The 18,214-nt window shown below is 62.9% G+C and overlaps 1 protein-coding gene and 1 non-coding gene across 2 annotated transcripts; one reads left to right on the top strand and one right to left on the bottom strand.

Annotated features, from left to right (window-relative positions):
* Positions 1-748: 748 nt before the first annotated feature.
* Positions 749-17,995, bottom strand: ONECUT3 (one cut homeobox 3). The gene is made up of 2 exons (XM_059061168.1): positions 16,819-17,995; positions 749-1,041 (listed from the first exon to the last, which is right to left on the bottom strand). The coding sequence occupies exons 1-2, from the start codon at positions 17,993-17,995 to the stop codon at positions 749-751; spliced, it is 1,470 nt and encodes a 489-aa protein (XP_058917151.1).
* TRNAD-AUC (transfer RNA aspartic acid (anticodon AUC)) lies at positions 2,868-2,940 on the top strand. Its single transcript has one exon. It is a non-coding gene; the product is annotated as a tRNA-Asp (tRNA).
* Positions 17,996-18,214: the final 219 nt, after the last annotated feature.

The following is an 18,214-nucleotide window of genomic DNA, read 5'->3' as shown; positions in this document are numbered from 1 at the left end:
GCCCCCCCCCCAGACGTTAAGGCAGGCAATTCTTGGCACAAGGAATCCCGGCTGCCGGGAGGGGCGGCTGGGTCTTGGCTGCGGAGGCAGTTCTGCCGGAGGACCCGGGGTGGTCTTGGCGGGGTGGGGGCAGTGCGAGGCTCCAGCTCGACGTGGGCTTTGGCGACTTTGGAGGGGCTGAGTTCTCGGGGAAGGGTCCGTGGCGGGGGGTTGGGGGTGTACCGCTGGAGAGGAAGCCTCCCTGCCTCCTTCCGTGGAGTCGGGGGGCCGGCGAAGGAGGGGTTATTCTTTAAATTCCTTTTTTAATACCCGGTTTATGTTTCTAGTATGTGCTTCTTGACCCGCTTTCGGGACGACACGTGAGCCCTGGTTTTCCTCGAGGCCCCCTGGGCGTCCTGCCTTGAAAGGGAGCCCGGGAGCCCCTTTCTGTCACCCCCTCCCCTCTGGGGGGGGTGGAGGGCTTCCTTTGGCCTGAAGGGGATTGGGACGGAGGGAGGAGGGGGGCCCTTTTTGTGCACTTGGGCTGGGGGTGTGCTGCGTCCCTTCCCGGGGTGTGGGAACCCGGACGGCAGCCCCTCCAGGCGCCCCCTGGGGCGGGTCTCCGGGCCGGCAGGGTTGGGGCTGGGGGACGTGGGAGGGCAGCGCCGGGGCCGTGGAGGCTGGGAGGGCGCGGGGGCGGGGCGGGGCGGGGGAAGGGGCGGGGCGGGGGCGGGAGGAAGGGGCGGGGCGAGGGGCGGGGCGGGGCGCCTCAGGCCTTGGAGAAGGTGGCCGCGGCGCCGGCGGGGCCCCCGGGGCCCGCGCCTGGCTCCTCGGCCCAGCGGTTCATGCAGCGGCGCCGCGCGTTCATGAAGAAATTGCTGACGGTGTTGAGCTCCAGGCCGAGCTGCTGAGAGATGGTGACCTGCATCTCCTTCGACGGCCGCTTGTTCTCCTTAAAGATGGCGATCAGCGTGCGCCGCTGCAGGTCGGTGAACACCAGGCGCTGCTTCTTGGGCTGCAGCGCGCGCTCCTTCTGCTGCTCCTGCTCCTTCCGCTTGCAGGCTGCGGGCGAGCGGGCGGGCGGGCGGGCGGGCGGGCGGGCGGGCGAGCGGCGAGCGAGCGAGCGTGACGCAGCGCCACCGTGTGGCCGGACGGAAGAAGACAGGCCACACGTCCCGGAGCGGAGAGACACCAGGAAACACAGAAATACGCGGGAAACGCGAGAGATGGGAGGGAGAGACGACCCGGGGACAGGGCCAAAAGAGACAGGGAGACACAGAAAGAGGCCAGGAGGCAGCAAGTAGAGATCACCAGGAATGGAAGGAATGGGGGACAGCAGTCGTGGGCGGGAGACAGAGACAGAGGAGGCAGATGTGGAGGTGGGGAGAAACAGAAGGGGACACAGTGTGAGCACACCTCCACAGGCACGCGTCGCCACCCCCTCCCATCCCTCTTCTGCATGCCGGCCCCCTCCCCAGCCTCATATCCCCAAACCCCTCCCCACCCCCCCAAGAATCCTGACCTCAAGAGCACCACTGGTGTTGGTGGCTTTCCGCCCTCCCTTCTGCAGCCCACACCTGGGGGGTGCTGGGGGAAATGACATGGAAACTCTACATGTGAGTTATTTGGCTCAGTGTAGACCTGGGTGAAAGAAGTGGTTAATTCATAGGGCCTTGGAGGTGTGTCACAAACCCCAGTAACCTCCCCCTGGAATGATGGGGCAAGGGGGTTCTCCGAAGGAGGGTGACAGTCCATGCTTCCTTCCCCGGTGTCCTCTGGCGCCTGGCCAGCTCAGGGACCCTGAACCAGGCTCACATGGGCGTCCACTGCCTGATTCTGATATCTGAGCCCCCACTCTGGCCTCCCCCCACCAGCAGACTGAGACTGAGGTTTGGCTCCCCTCAAGTCCCCAGAGGAACTTCTGGAGCTGGCAGGATCTAAGGGGGGTTGAGAGATCAACCCTCCCTCTCCCGGGGCCACCTGGCACGGAGACGGAGGACCGGGAAGGCTGCAGGAGGCTGCCCTGTGGTCAGTGGATGCTTGCAAAGGGGAAATGGCAACATCTCAGGGTGGTGGAGCTGGGCTGGAGCCTGCGGTCCGGCTCCTCCCTGTCCCAGCTCCAAAGCGGACCCCTCCCCTCAATGCCGTAGGGGCCAGTGGGTGGAAAAGATGAGCTTCACCAGCCAGAGCTGGCTACTTCTCCCCGGGGGCTGCTGACATCAGCACAAACTCTATCAGAGTCTCAGTTCCTCATCCACGTACCAGTCAGGGGCAGTGGGTGGTGGACACCTGCCCTATCCTGCCTCCCCGCCAACCGCTTGCCCCAGCGACTCTGTCACCCCCATAGTGGCCGGTGGCACAGGCTGTACTAGCAGATCCCTGCTGCCAGGCCTAGCGGCCTGCTGGGACTCCACGCCAAGCTGGCTTTTTTTGGTTCCAGGACAATCTGAACCCAATGACATGCCAGATCAATGTCCACACACACGTCAGCAAAAATAAATGAATGTCCCCTGCACTGTGGCTCACTTCTCGGGGACGACAGGCTCCCCTCCCTGGCCCCCTCTGACCTGGAACACACATGGGGCTTCTGATTGGCTGTTTCGGGTTTCATGATTAAAGAAGAGTGATGATCAGAGGTTACTGGACATTTCAGAAAAGCCTCTAATGAAGGAGAGAGAGAAAAAGTGAGAAAAATGGCAGGAGGATTGGGGGATGATACTCTCAGAAGAAACAGACAGGTCAGGCACCGTTATAAGTCAGATTCTTGGAGAGGTAAGAGAAAAATACTGTATCCATGAAACAGGACTACGAAAGGGGAGACAATGCTCTTAGAATTTAAGTATATAATAGCTGGAATAAAGTCAATGTAAGAATTGGAACGTAGGGAATTCCTGGTGGTCCAGTGGTTAGGACTCGGCACTATCACTGCCAAGGGCCCGGGTTCGATCCCTGGTCGGGGAACTAAGATCCTGCAAGCCATGTGACTGGGCCAAAAATTTTTTTTAAAAAGGGGCTTCCCTGGTGGCGCAGTGGTTGAGAATCCGCCTGCCGATGCAGGGAACACGGGTTCGTACCCGGGTCCGGGAAGATCCCACGTGCCGCGGAGCGGCTGGGCCCGTGAGCCATGGCCGCCGAGCCTGCGCATCCGGAGCCTGTGCTCCGCAACGGGAGAGGCCACGACAGTGAGAGGCCCGCGTACCGCAAAAAAAAAAAAAAAAAAAAAAAAAAAAGAGCCCATGAAATGCTCAGCTCAATGAATGAAAAACAATACACTCCCTGCGGTTCACCCTCGTGAAATGTCAGGGACCCAGGATAAAAAAGAAGATAAAAGGTCCCAGAGAGGAAAGCCACATGCCATTTGGAGACCTAAGAAGCAGAGTGGCTTTGGGCTTCTTGAAAACGGAGCCAGTGGAACAAGGCCTTCAAAATTCTGAGGGAAAACTGTATTCAGCTAGAATTGTGTGACTGGCCAAACATAAGCATAAAGGTGGACTAAAGATATAGTCAGACATTCAAGGTCTCCAGAAGTTGACTTCTGTATACCCTTTTCTCAGAAAGCTACTAGAGGGTGTGTTCCATCAAAATGAGGAAGTAAATCAAAAAGGAAGGTGTGGGAATCAGGAAATGTGATTCAACCTAGAGGAAAGGGGAAAGAGGCCCCCCAAATGAAGACGGGAGAGCCTGAAAGACAGCAGGACAAAGGCACCAAGGGCACGGAGGGCAGCCCCATTCAGATCAGAGCAGAAGAACCAAGGGAAATGGAAATGTCCTATCATGCGTTGGTTTCGAATTTTGTTGGAGGATGTGGGGAGAGTTTGTGATTGGCAACCATCAACTCCTGGAAAAACGAACAGCTGTACCAGGAAGGAAAGGCAATCCTGGTACCGTATGAGACAAAACCTAGGAGATGAACAGTGTACCGGGCAGCCTTTTGTATACAAAACAGGGGAGTGAGAACATTTGTTCATATTTTATCTGCTTAAAGAAATGTTAGAAGGAAGCACAAGGCACTGCCTTGACCTCCCATCTCCTTGGAACTTGGCCAGCCTGCGAGGCTCACGAGAGGAGGCCACGTGCCCCACTCTTTCAAGGGAAAGCTGGGTCTCCGGCAGCAAGGCCAGGGAAGAGTCAAAACTCAGCCAGGCCTTTACATTCCAAAAGAGGACTTTCTTGCCCTCCTGCTGTGATTGTCAATTCATGCATTCATTCATTCTCTTAGCAATTTTCTCATGAATTCACTATGCATTTATTTACACTAGGGACAGAGATACAAATGCTCCTTTGTATCCGTGCTCTAGCTTTCAAGAGCTTTACATGTGCAGGGCCTTATAATTCCATAGGGCAGGAATTTTCCTTCTTACTTACTCAGAGAAGGTAAGCCCCTTGCCCAAGGTCGCCCAGCAAGTCCTGGCAGGGGCAAGACAGCAGCCAGGGTTGACTGGCAGATGGGAGGGAGGTAAGATGTGGGTCGCCTCTTTGCCCCCGGCCTCCCCCTTCTCCAATCCAGAGACTAATGGGGACCCCAGAGGCAGAGGCTGGGGGAGGGGCTGGGCGAAGCGGGGTGGTGAAAAAACTTCGCGTTTTGTCGATCGCAGCAAAAAGAGGCTCCGCTCGCCCCCCTTCCCGGCGTTCAATCTAATTACAGCTCCTCACAGCCCGGATCGATCTGGGCTCCAGTCGGAGCTGTTTACCTCGAGCAGCTTTTGTCACCGCTTCCCTCCCCCACAGACCCCGGCGGCGCCGGCCTGGAGGCCCCTGCCCCTGGCGGGGGTGTGAGTGCCCGCAGGGGAGGTGCCCCAAAGCCCCCCCAGCGGCGGGAACTCACTATGGCTGCCCTGCCCCTCATCCGTATCCCTCCCAGGGCCCAGCATCACCCTGGCCAGCCCTAAAAACCACTGCACCCCTACCTGGAGGCGCCCTAGAAGGAGGAGAGGCCTGGGTATGGGCCCCTTTCACAGAAGTGAAAACCAAGGCTGCCAGAGGACCGGCCAGGGAGCAGCCGTCACCTCGGCTTCGGTCACCTCCACCACCCCCCCACCTCCTCCACCTGCATCACTTCCACCTCCATCGCCTCTTCTGCCATCACCATCGGTGTCCATCTACCACCGTCACTTCCATCATCTGCATCAATTCCACCACCACCAACCACCTCCTCCACCGTTACCACCACCTGTAACCACCACCACCTCTCTCGGCGGCCGGACTCCGTCATCAGCACCACCTCTGCTCTCATCACCTCCTCCACTTGCACCTCCACCCCCATCACCTCCATTTTATCACCTCCACCACCGTCTCCTCCAAAATCCTCACCAGCACCATCAAGCCCCATCCTGGAGTCCACCTCGTATGTGCCCAGCACAGGGGGACTCAGCCCAGGTTCCCTCCCCAGGGCCACCCCCCCATTTAATACTGCAACTTTCTCCCTCCTCTGCCTTTTTTCTTTCTTTTCTCCATACCATTCTCCCACTTTATCCAGGGGTGCCACAGAGTGAGGGTTTGGGACCCAACTTTCTCTCCTGTCTACCCTCCATGACCCCAGGGACTGAGAATCTGATACTTGGAGCTGCTGATTCCGAGATGCTCTGATCTTAAAGATGGTAGGGAAGGTGATGGAGATAGAAATGATTCAGGTGGAGGAGGGGATGGTGGAGGAGGAGATGCAGGTGGACCTGTTGCTCCACGTTTCAGGCGGCGGCAATGGGAAGTGAGTTGGGGGGGACCCTCAAGGTCCCTTTCATTTCAGACCCTCGCCTCGGAGACTTGCTCCCATGGCACCTCTGTCCCTCCTGCCTTTCTAGAAAGTTGCTCGAATGGAAAATCGTCTTAATCACGATCTCTGCCTTGCCAGGCTCTGAGAAGGGGTTTAGCCAGAAGAGTCTTGAATACGATGGTGGGGCTGAGATGGCGCACCCAGCTCCCTTATGGGTGCCCCGGGGAGGAGCTAGGTCTGGGCCCCACTTGCAGCGCAGCCCTGAAGTTTCTCCCCCTCTCAGAGCAGGCCTCAAGCCTCAGCACCTTCCCCAGAATCTTCCTGGAGGGCGGGGGGGATGGAGAAAATGAGGTCTGGAGTAGGGAGTTGGGCTGCCTCAGCCAAAGAACTCCTAGACATCCCTCAAGGCCCAGCCCCAGTTGCCCTTGCCCCGGGAAACTCTTCCCCTCACCCTCAGCAGAGCCCCAATTCTCTCCCCTAGGAGGCTTCTGGTGCCCAGCACAGAGTGGATCCACAGGAGGCTGCCGGCTGGCTGTGTCGTCCAATGCCTGACACCCCTGTGTGGGTGGGACTCAGCCCAGACTGCAAGACCCTGCGCAGGGAGACCCGGCTGGCCACTGCCCTGGAGGGCCCGGTAAAGCAGGGGGCACCCTGTCCCCAGTCAGCCAGGGAGAAGCTGGGGCTGTGCAGCAGGCGGGGGAGGGGCGGTGTCCCTGGATTCAATCGCCCCTCAGTGGATGGAGAGGATCAGGTCTGCACTGGAGGGAGCTGGCGTCGCACCTGTTAGCCCCCATCATCACCTGCCGAACACCCGTCTCCTTCCCCCTCCTTCTCCCCCCTCCTCCCCCAACTCCCCCACCCTTTCTCTCCTCCTCCCTTCCTTCCCCTCCCCACGCCGCCCCCTCCCCTCTGGCATCCTGCGCCTTCCTCCTCTCCTCCTCCAGAGGCCCCCTGTGGTCTGGGTGGGTGACAGGGGGAGACCAGTGCCCCTGCTGTGCCTGTCCTGGGCCGTCCCTGGCCGCAGGCGGCTGACCAGGCGGGAGTCTGCCTGTCCCCCATCATCTGGGTGTGCCCGCGTGGGGCTGCACGGGGCCTGGCCGGGTGGCAGGAGGCGCGTGCAGTGTGGCTTTGCTGTATCGGGACGGGGAGCCACGCGCAACAGACCACGCGCGCGTGAGGAACGGGGGAACACTGGGAGGGTAGCCGGAGCCTTCGGCGCGACAGGCAGACAGGTGGCGGCGGGTGGGGCGGTGGGGGGCAGAGGCTCAGAGGCTGTGGCCGGTCCGTGGGCCTCAGCGTGACGTTTGCTTGCAGCTGGCCTCGGGGGTTGGGGACACAGTGTGGATGTCAGACAGAGGATGCAGTGTGAAGAATCAAGGGCGGACCGTGACCTGCTGGGTGTGACAGCGGGTGTGCATGGTGCCGAGCCCGCTGGGGCTGAGTCTACAGGATGTGGGATGGGCCATCGAGACCCCCGGGGTGGCTCCTGTCTGTCTCCTGGCCTCGGGCCTGCTAGCTGCCCCACCGCCCTGCCCTTCCCCATCAGCGGGGACGCTGGGCCTGGGCTCCAGGGGCCCAGGGGCCCTGAGCACACAGTCTGTGGACACTGTTTTCCTGGTTTATAAAGCGGGCCCAGCGACCCCTGGTCCTGATGTCCCCGTCTGTCCGTGGGGTCGGGGGTCGCGACCGTGCCAGCGGCCGGTCGCGAGGGTTAGCAGAGCTGGCTCCAAATGCGGGCCAGGGCGGACCCTGCGGCTGCTCCCCCCTCCCCCCGCCCCCCTCCACTCACACAGTTATCAAGCACCCCCGTGTGCAGGCTCCCACGGAGCCTCGATGTGGTGTGAAAACGCGTCACCCGAATAATTGCACAGATACAGGGAAAGCGATGACTGACTGTTCCCAGACGGGGCTGCCGGCTGCCCCCGCTGTGCAGCTCGGGATGGAGGTGGGCATGTGGCCTACCTGGGAGTGGGGAGACACGAGCCCGGCTAGGGGGGAACGGATCTGGCAGGAGCCGGGTGGCACCGGGAGGGTGACTCCCCCCACTGTGAAAGCCTGGGTCTGACAGGGGAGGACAGCAGCCACGGTGGCCCCAGAAGTCAGCGATGCAGGCACCTGAGCAACTGTGCCCGTCCCTCTGTGTCACCCTCTGTGCAGTGTCAAAGCCACCACGGAGCCACTCTTGCCTGCCCCCAGGGCCCCGGCCCTGTGTGCGTGTACCACCCCCTTCCCAGTGTCCGTCCACCTGGGCACGGGGTGGGTGGGGGGGGTGGCGTGGGAGCGGGAGCCAGAGCCACTGTCCCGTTCCCTCCCCTCCGGCCACCTCCTGCGCTCAGCTCAGCTCAGCTTCGCCTGGGCAGACAGTTCAATACGGAGCCAGGTCCCCGGCTGGGAGGATGACCGGTTTCCTTGGCGACACGTCCCACCCGGGCCACCAGCCGCCCAGCCCCAGATGTGGGCCACATTGATGCCACCCCCCTAGTGGCTTGTCCCCACTGGGCTGAGCTGCCCTGAGCATCTCCCGCTGGCCTCCCCTGGCCGGGGACAGTGAGTGACTTGCCCAAGGTCACACAGTGAGTCACTGGGAGGGGAGCCGGGAGCACACACAAGCCTGGACCCGCTTTATCCACAGCTGCGCTCCTCATGCCGCCCCCGCCCGGAGGAGGTTCCCGCGGATGGGGGGAGGGGAGTCATCTCCAGGGAGACGGTGCTGAGCCAGGCCCCCGCCCTCAGGTGTGGACCCCCTGGAAGCCTCAGCAGCCCCTCCTCTGTCTCCGATGCCTCTCCACTCTACCCCTCCACCCCTCCCCTACCCGCCAGGTCCACACCTCCCCCCTTCCCCAGCCTCCCAACGCACCTTGGCTGTCACCCAGCCTCCCTCCCCAACCCCCTGCTTCCCCTGATGGGATTTTAATGGCCGCATTTTCAAATTAGTTCTGAGCCTTTCAAAGACTTATCAGGGAAATGAGCGTTTCCACTGGGCTCTGGGCTGCCCCTCCCGGGGGGGGGGCGGGGGGGCTCCATCTGGTGGTTGCAACGCCTGGGGATTGGGGGACGGGGGTGTCCAGGGGCAGCTCTCACGCCTTGAGACCCGCCCCCCCCCCATTCAGGCACTTGGGGGCAAACCTCATCAGCGGGTGCACACAGAGCTTTTATTTAAAAAAAAAAAATGTTAAGAGTCACAGCGGCTGACAGTTGGAAATGGATTTGAAAAAGATGACAGGAAAGGAACCTTCGGTGATAAGAAAAAGCATAGAGAAGCCAAAGTAGAAAAGGCCGGCGGGGGCGGGGGGGGGGGGGAGGAGGACCCAACATTTCAGTGATTGGGAAACTAAGCCACAGATAAACACACAGGCAAAATTGTCGTGCTGCACGTGGTCACTACGGCCCCGGGGGCAACGACAAACCACCTGGAACGTCCTAAATGTCCATTGCGTAGGGGCGTGGTTGATGACAGAAGGAAATGGCCAAAGGGAATGCTATGCAACGGGCAAAAATGCCTTCAAGGCTCTCTCTTTCCTGATGTGGATGTGCTGGGTGACGGTGAAGCAAAAGCACAGCAGAACCGGTGTTTTTTAAAAAGAGGAAAAGGAAAAGGAAAAGTACGTGCATTATGGCTGCCGGGTTAAGTGTAACCTCTCTTTAGAAGGAGCAATACAAACTGTGCTTTACAGAAAGGGGACTTGCTCCACTTAAATGTGGAACGTGGCGAATGTGTCCGCTGTTTGAAAAAAAATAATACAGCACTCTTTAAAGAACAGGGTGGGTAGACAGGAGGGAGGTGGAGGAAGCGAGCAGGGACTTTGCCAGTTGCTCCAAAGCGCGCAGGAGGCTTTTCTTTACGTGCTTCGTTCTCAGCCGGGCTGGGGATTCTAGTCTCCATTTGGGGAAACGGAGGTGAGCAGGGGAAGCGCCTTGTCCACAGTCCCGGGCCCGACCACCCCCCGAGGGCATCCCTCCTCCCCAAGCGCCCCGGACCCCCGCGCTGTGCTGTCTGCGTTCCAGGAGCAGTGACCCGACGTTCTGAGCGCACAGCCAAGCGCGCCAAGTCCGCCGCCGCCCTGGGTTGGGCCGGAGGGAGGCGAACCCAGAGGCAGCTCCGCACGGGTGGGATGTGACTTCCCCCGGGGTAGGACGCTTGTGCTTGTTGAGGGCGCGCAGGTGACCCTGAGGCTTGGAGGCCGCGGGTGTGCAGGGCAAGGGGCCGGGTCCTTACACCGGGCCGCGTGCGCCCATGTCCCTCCAGGCTGTGGAGGGCGGATGCACGCTAGATCCTTTCGGGTTTGTGAGATCCCACGTCCGCTGAGGACAGACGTGCGGAACGCGGCGGCCCCGGCTGCACTCCGCGGCTTTGCCGGCACTGCGGGGCGCCGTTGGCCTGGGGTGGAAACTGAGGCACCGACATCTTCCCTAGTGGGCCCGGATGCGCTAGGGTGCGTAGAAAAGCATGAACCCTGCTGTGCCCGCACTAGGTCCCCCATCACCTACCTCCGTCACCGCGGGCGGAAGCGACCCTCTCCCAACCCCCCAGCTCTAGGGAGTGGGGTCCGGACAGCAGCTGCCCGGAAGCGGATGGGTAAGAGAGGTGGCCCAGCGGCTCAGCTGGGGGACCCTGAAAAGTTCCCAGGCGCCAGCGCAGGTGTGCGTGGGGAGAGGGAAGTGGGTTCTTCCCTGCTCCCCCAGCGCCGGGATGTGCCAGACCCCGACCGGAGGGCGGTGGGGGTCCTGAGCCCGAGTCTGCGCGTGCGCTTGCCCTAGTGTGGATGTGGGCGTCTACCCTTGTGTTCCGTGAGGATCTACACTTACATCCCCGTTCCTTCGCACCTCTGCTCGCGTTCCCCGCGTGCATCTACACCGTGTCGCTGGCACGTCTACACTTCGGTCCCCTCTCTCCAGAGGCCCGCGCCGGCCATGGGCGCCTCTCCTTGTCCCTTTCCATCTGCTGCCAATATGTGGCTTTGTGCGTGTGACTCTTTAGGTCTACGCCCCCGGCCTACCCCACATCTGTCCATAGGGCAAGACACCAGCAGCAGAAGAGTCCTCCCGTTTCCTAGCCCCACCACATCCACACCTACTCGGCAGAGGGGAAACTGAGGCCGCAGGTGTCCCTGGACTGCCCAAGGTCAGGTGGGTCTCCCAGGCTGCCCTGGCTCCTGGCCAGCCTCTTCCCTCCCCCACGAGCACACCCTTCCTTATTGATCAAGGGCCATATCTAATTAAACACTTGATTCAAACCAGCCTGAGCTCCCCTGGTTAAGCTGAGCTCGCTGCTGCTGCTGCTGCTGCTGCACACAAAGACTCCAGCCGCAGGGGTCCAGCCTCCATCCTTACAGCAGCTCTGGCTTCCCACCTCCCAGCCTTTGTCCTTGGTGGTTCCACCTGCATTGACGCAGGACAGAAAGTTAGGGCCGTGGCAGGAAGTGTTCCTCTACTTCTGGGCTCTTGGGAGCCATGAGGCCCGGTACTAAGCAGAAGAATGGTGAGCTCTGACTTAACTGTAAGAAGCTCCCTCCAGCTTTGGAGAGAGGACATCAGGGGAGGGAGTGGAGCCTGGAGACCAGCAAGGAGGAGGCAGCGGCCAGAGGTAGGTTGCTCAGACTAGAGTAGTGATGGTTGATAGGGAGTGAGTTTAGGGAGAATGGCTGGGTCTTGGTTAGTCCTAGGATTTTCGGCTAAGGGGACTTCAGAATAAAGGAGCCAAAGCCCAGCTCCAGCCCCTCACCCGGCAGATTCCTCTGTGTGCTTCTCTGTGACATGGGAACGACCATCCTTGTCTCTCAGGCAGGAAGGGATTATCGGGACTGGGGTCCAAGGAGGGCTGGACCTCCAGTTCAGGGCCCAGTTTCCCACCCCCACCCCCCGAGGGCTGGCAGCCAGGAGGGGGCAGTTCACCAGGAAAAGCAGAAGCCGGTGGCTCTGAGTTCAGCAGGAGGACGCTGGGACCTGGCCCCCATCCGAAGGGTCTCTGGTGGTCCCTGGGGGGACTCATATGGGTCCGTGATCCTGTCCAACTCTGAGTCGGAAGGAAAAGTGCAGGCCTGCCCTCCCGGCCCAAAGGTCACCCAAGCGGTCTATAAACTGGACCTTGACATGACCTTGAGAACCTCCCTTCTGTCCCTGGCCTCAGTCCACTGAGCTCCCTTCCCAGCCTTTGTCTCTGCTGGGCCACCTGCCCGGAATGTCCCCCCATCTCTGAGGGAGGTGGGAGCCTGAGCATCTCAAGCCCCACTTACTAAAGGCTCTGCGTCACCCTGAGCGTGCGGCTTTGGCAAGCACCTTTCTTTCAGCCTTGGCTTGCTGGTCTGTAAAATGGGCTCAATATCCAAACTGGCTTAAAAGGTCCCTCATTTCTGGTGGGTGAACCGAGGGGGAGGGGGAGGGCTTCCGGGCATCCCAGCCTGCCCCCTCCCCATCTGACAACCTACCCCTCTCCTCTCCCTCCCCCTCCGCATGGAAGTGGAAGCCAGAATCAGTGAACCTGGGCAGGGTGCTGGTGCCGCCCCACTTGGGTCTTGTGCTCTAGAAGGAGGGACTGGTTTGGGGGACCCAAGGTATCATGCACAACCTCTCATGGCCCTGGCACACACAGCCCCGGACAGTATCCCCCCACTCCCTGCTTCCCTGAGGAGGCCTGCAGTGTCCCCTCCAGGTCCCAGACCCCTTCTGGCTCCCCTGCCCACTCTCTGTGGGTCCCGCAAAGCACAGGCTGCCAGGGGTGACCCAGGTCCTCCCTAAAGACAAGGAGATGTGGGTGTGAGTGGGTGATTAAGCAATGTGGCCTCGGAGTACGGGGTCTGTGAATATTGGGGCGGGGGGGTGGGGTTGATAAGAAAAACCTCCACAGACACCTAGGAGGTGGTATCCGATTCTGTCCATTTCTCAGACGAGGAAACTGAGACCCAGACCCTCACCCAAGATCAGTCAGTGACAGAGCCCGGGTGAGGCCAGGTCTCCAAATTCTCTGCTGGGGTGGCTTTCTGGAGGGGTCTGTAAGAGGTGTGGACCCTTGTGGGTGGATCAAGGTCAGGTTTTACTGAAGGTGCATTGGTCTTTGAGGGGGGTAGGGGGATGGGGGAGGGGAGAGGAGGTCGAGAGTGCTTGGAGGGGGTGGATAGTGTCTCTCCAAGTGGGACTCCGGAATTGGACCTTGTGGGTTGAGTCTCTTCAGCCTCATGACCCGCCCCCCCCCCCCACATTCAACACCTGTCCGGGATGGTGGCTGAAGAATGGGGGGAGGGGTGGGGGAAAAGCCTGTCCTAGCCTGGCGGGGGGGGGGGGCAGCTGGTGTGCCTTTCCCCTTTCCATCACCATCCCTTCCAGACTCCAGGCCCCTGGCCACCGCACTGCAAAGCCACCGCCAACCCTGACATCTGCCCTCACCGTCACCACCCCCTGTCACCTCCGGAAATGGCTCCCTCTCTGCCTCAGTTTCCCCCACGGCCTGTCTCCCACAACCTTCAGGGATTCTGGGTCTGGGGCTCATCAGCAGGCGAGAAGGAGGAGGAGGAGAGGGCCCTTCTTTCAATCGCCACCATCTGATACTTTATATATATTTTCTGATCAGTTACAAAAAATACTTTTCCTCCGGAGTTGCAATTTAAACAATATTTGAAGACGGCCGAAGTTATCGACCCGGCGACGGTGATGAATTAGAGACGGTAATTCGAATTCATCGACCGCCCCGCCCCCGCGGAGTCCGCCAGCCCCTCCCCCAGCCCCTCTCCCGTAATTACTGTTTGAGACAGAGTCGGGGAGGGCTTCAAAGAGGCGGCGGCTCCGAAGCTGTGGGACTCTGAGGACCCTGGGGTGGAGTAGGGCTAGACCGCCCCCCCAGCCATGGCAGTGGGGTTGGGGGGCTGCAGGATGGGCCATCCCCAGAATCTCAGAATGTCAGGCCCAGAGCCTGGATCCCCCAATGCACACACATTGTACAGGTGGGTAAACTGAGTCACAAAGAACAGGAAGGCCTGGGGGCAACGGAGTGGGGGACCCTCAGGTCTACCTGGCCAGATTTCTTGGGTGCTTCGGAGAAACAAAGAAACCGCTCTTCCCTCCTCAGCCCCAGAGCCGGGAAGGGGAGAGGCCGGGGAGCTGGGAGGTGACAGTATCCGGACTAGTGGAACCCAGCAGAACGGCAGCCGCTGGGACCTCTCAACGCCCCTTTTCCAGTCTCTCCTTTTCTGTCTCTTTGTCTCTCTCTTTGACTTTCTCTCTTCTTTTTTTTCCCGCCGCTCTCTGTCCTTCCTTACCTATCTCTTTCTCTCTGTCTCTGCGTGTGTCTTTCTCCCTCCTGGTGCAGCGCAAGGACGGGACTACGGGACGGGACGTCCGGAGCAGCTCGGCCAAGAGGAGAGGCCGGAGGCGGGCCAGCGCGAGGGCGTGGGACTGGGGCGCGGAGCTGCAGGGTCCTGGGAAGGTGGGCGGCCTTCGCTGCGCCCGGGATGGGGCGGGGGAGGAGGGAGGGCGGCGGTGAGTGCTCCCTGCCGGGCTTGGACCGTGCGGGTCTGGGCGCCGGAGGTCGTGCTTTGGGCTGTCGCTTGCGGGTCGGCGCGTTGGGGAGGGATGTGCCCCGCCTCCCCCCCCCCCCGCAACCGCTGCGATTTGCCGCCACTTAACCGCTTTTCATTTGCGCAGCGACCGGAACTAAAGGCCTCTCGGCCGGTCGGTGCCTAATTACCCCGGCCCGGCCACCTCTGACATCGTAAGGGCAGCCCCGCGCTGTGGACGGGGTCCTGAACGCGCTAGAGGTGTGGCGGGGGCCCAGGGCCGGGCGCGCGGACCAGGCGGACGGGGCGGGGTGGGGTGGCTGGGTCACGCGTGGGCAGCGGCCTGGAGGAGCCGGGGACAGGCCGGGTGTCGCGGCTCAATACCCCCGGGACGTGAGCATGTGCCAGGTCCCGCGCTCATCCTCTCCATTTCCCCCACGTACCCCTGAGACGGCCGCTATTCTGACTCCCACTTGGAAAGGGGAAACCGAGGCTCAGAGAGGTAAGGCGTCTGGCTGCCGCCCGCAGAAGTCAGGGAGGCCCGGCTGGGATGCAAACGCAGCCTCGGTCTCCCCTGCCCTCCCCGTACTTACACCGACTCTGGGAGTTGGTGCCCTGCCGGCTGGCGCGGATCCCTCACAGCAGGCACCTGCCACGGGGACTTCTCACCTGCGGCTTGTCATTCTAAGGCGCCCTGGTCAGTCTGCCCCAAAGCGCGCCCCTCAAACACCACAAAGAGGTCCAGTTAGTTACATGACAGTGACGGTGGAAAAAACTGGAAAAGGGTGTGTCCTTTGGGTACACACATGTCAGACACAATGTCCCCAAAATACATGCACCGGGGAGGAGGCCGAAGGTGGCCAGTGTGCAATAAGTCAAACCTCACAAGTGACCCCATTCGTTGAGGGCGGCTTAGTACCTACGGCGTCAGAGCCACGCTTCGGCCTGCTCCCAGGTCACCTGCAACACACACGGCAGGCCGTGGCTGTGTGTTGGTGTGACTGAGTGTCTCCTGTGAGCACACCTGTGTCATTGCATGTGTCATGAGGAGCGGGACAGAGTGGGTACTGCCCTTACACAAGACCGTCCAGGTTCCTGATGCCATTTCTAACATCTCACGGCCACCTTCCCACGCACTTTGTTACCCGCCACATAAAAGGAGGATTTAGTCCCCAATGCGGAGAATCTAGGAAGCCTATCCGAGGCTCAGGCATTCACCTTGTTCTGCAGAAGGGGAAACTGAGGCCCGCGTGTGGGCGCAGGTCCCCTAGGTTGTCCAGGACGCCCAGGGGGAGGGGGGCAACCAACACCGAGCCCTCTCCATCCCCCAACGGCACCCCCTCTTCCCCAGCCCCCCTGCCCGGCCCCTCACAGCCAAGTCCCTCCCTGCCTCCCCTCTTACGGGGTGCCAGGTTGGAGCCCCAGCCCACTCTACCCAGCCCCACTCGCCCCTGTGCGCAGAGAAGCGATCGATCAGGCGCCCGGGGGGGCCGCTATTGTCCCCGCTGCTGGGGCGGCTGCGGCGGCTGCAGCCCCTCCCCAGAGTGGCCAGGAAAAGACCCCAGCCACCCACCCAAGCCAGGCCACCGTGGTGAGAGTGGGGGCTCTCCTGCACCCCACCACGCACACCCAGGAGAAGGGGTCCTGGCCGCCGGCTCTCTGGGGGCAGGTGTGGACCCAGCTGTTGTCAGCGGGAGGGAGGGGGGGCGAGGGGGGCGATGAGTATCAGTGTGAGTGAGACACGGAGACGGAGGCAGAGAGAGGCAGAGAGGGAGCGGGACAGAGAGAAGGAGAAAGAATGAGACCAGGAGGAAAACGGAGATCGAGCAAAAAAATAGACCCCAGTTCGCCCGACAGAGAGAGAAGTAGAAACGAGAGAAACAGAAAACGGAAAAGAGAGGCCGGTGGGGTGCGCGCACCCTAGCCAGGAGCAAACGCGTGGGGCGGGCGGCCGGCTGGGGTGTAAAGGCCTCCGCGCCGCGTGGGCCGAGGGTCCCCCGGGCTGCCCCTCCCCCGCCCGTTCTCGGGTGACCTTTGCCAGCGGCCGGAGAGGGGGAGGGCGCTATCGATCGCGGAGGCCCAGCTACAAAGAAGCGCGCGCTGGGGCCGGGGGCTGAGCGCGGGCCCGGCCCTGGCTGCTAAGGTTCTGGCGCCCGGTGCACGGTCCCGGCGCTCTGCCCCGGGGCTGAAGGCGCAGCGAGGGGCCGTTTGGGAGGAGGGGAGTGGCACCCCGAGCTGAAAGCGGCGGCGCGTCTGGGGCACCCACCCCCTAAAACACACACACACACACACACACACACACACACACACACACACACCACACAATGAACGACCCTTCTGTTGGCTTGGGGATCCTCCAGCAGTCTAAAAAGGGTCCAGGGACGCCCTCCCAGTTCCCGGAGGGGCTGGGCGGGAGTCTACGGGAGGGACGGCGGCACAATCCTTTCCCCCCTTTTGCTGACGGAACTGACGGGCAGGGGCGCAGATCACGCTCTAGCCTCCTGCAAGGGGGTCCAGAGAGGGCGGCGGGGCGCAAGGCCGCCGACTAGGGAGGGAGCCGGGGCTCTCCGCTGCCGCACTGCTTGGTACTGGGGAGCCCCGAGCCGGACCCCTAGGGTCGGGCGGTACGCGCCGCGCTCCTACCTGCGAGGCGCAGCGCCGACATGCGCTGGAACTCGGGCTCCTGCAGCCACTTCCACATCCTGCGGAAGGTCTCGCGACCCGACTTGAGCTTGCTCCAGGGCTTGGGGTTGCGCAGCAGGTCGGAGAGCGTGCCCTGCGAGCGGCACAGGATGCGCTGCGCGAAGATGGCCTGCGGGATGCTGTAGCGCTTCAGCTCCGCCGTGATGCGCTGCGCCACCTCCTTGGTGTTGATCTCCTCGGCCGCCGCGCCCGCCCCGGGGCCGCCGCCTCCCGCGGCCGGGCCGCCACCGCCGGAGTGAGGCCCGTGCGCTCCGGCCGCCGCCAGCCCGCCCAGCGGCGCCAGCAGCCCCCCGGTGCTCCCGGCGCCCGAGCTGCTGCCGCCGCCACCTCCGGGCAGCCCGCGGGCCAGCGCGTCCTCCGCGCGACCCAGCAGCGCGGCGTGAGGCTCGAAGGCGGCGGGCGGCAGCAGCTTGTCCCCCGCCAGGTGGCCCGGCGCGCCATAGGCGGCCAGCGGCGGCGGCGGCGGCGGCGGCGGCGGGGGCTGAGGGGCGCCGTGCAGCGCGGGCGGCAGTGCGTTGGGCAGCGGCGACAGCGGCGACCCCATGGCGGGCAGCTCCTTGCCGTAGGGCCCGTAGAGGTGGCCCACGGAGGCGAGCGCCGCGCGCTCGTCGCGCATGAGGGTGAAGCTGCCGCTCACGCTGGCCGCCAGGCGCTGCGGCGGGGGCGGCGGGGGCGGCGCGGCCGCCGGGTGCGGGTGCGAGTGGGGGTGGCCGCCGTGCGCCCCGGCTACGGCCGCGGCCGCCGCGTGCTGGTGGAACTTGTCAGCCACGGCCGCGAGCGGGGACAGGTGCTGCAGGGGCGTGAGCGTCGTGTAGGTGCCTCCCAGGCCGGGGGCCTCGCAGGCCATACCCATGGCCGGGTGCAGCGGGCCCGCCAGCTCCCCGCGGAAGTCGGCGCCGCCGCCCGCGCCGCTCGAGCCGCCCGCGCCCCCGGCGCCGCCGCCGCCGCCGCCGTCCAGCAGGCTCGCCATGCCGGCCACCAGGCCGGGGCGCCCGGGCGCCACCAGGCCGCGGTGCGGCGCCGCCGCCGAGCGCGCGTGGCTCGGGCTCAGCAGCTCTCCCGCCTGCGCATGGGCCACGCCGTGCAGGCCCCCCAGGCTCTCCAGGCTCAGCTCCATGCTCGGCCGCCGCGCGCGGGCCCCTCGCCGGCTCGGCCGCCCGCCCGCCGCGCGCGCTCCTTGGCGCCGGCCCGGCGCGCTCAAGGCCGACGCATGGCCCCCGCCCGCTCCCCGGTGGCTGCGCGCGAGGCTGCCCGGCTGAGCGGCGCACGGCCCGGCCCGGCTGCGAGCGCGGCCACCAGGATGTGGCGGGGGAGCGGCCGCCGGCGCCCGGGCCCG

Source organism: Kogia breviceps, chromosome 4 (assembly GCF_026419965.1).
Source record: "Kogia breviceps isolate mKogBre1 chromosome 4, mKogBre1 haplotype 1, whole genome shotgun sequence".
NCBI classification, from domain to species: Eukaryota; Metazoa; Chordata; class Mammalia; order Artiodactyla; family Physeteridae; genus Kogia; species Kogia breviceps.
This window is presented reverse-complemented; position numbering and strand designations above follow the sequence as displayed.

What these genes read in the sequence shown, in the direction of transcription:
- ONECUT3 (XM_059061168.1), bottom strand. Translation starts at nt 17,995, where the DNA reads ATGGAGCTGAGCCTGGAGAGCCTGGGGGGCCTGCACGGCGTGGCCCAT. An exon ending in GTCGGCGCTGCGCCTCGCAG is followed by an intron (nt 1,042 to 16,818) that starts GTAGGAGCGCGG and finishes GCTCGCCCGCAG; the next exon opens with CCTGCAAGCGGAAGGAGCAG.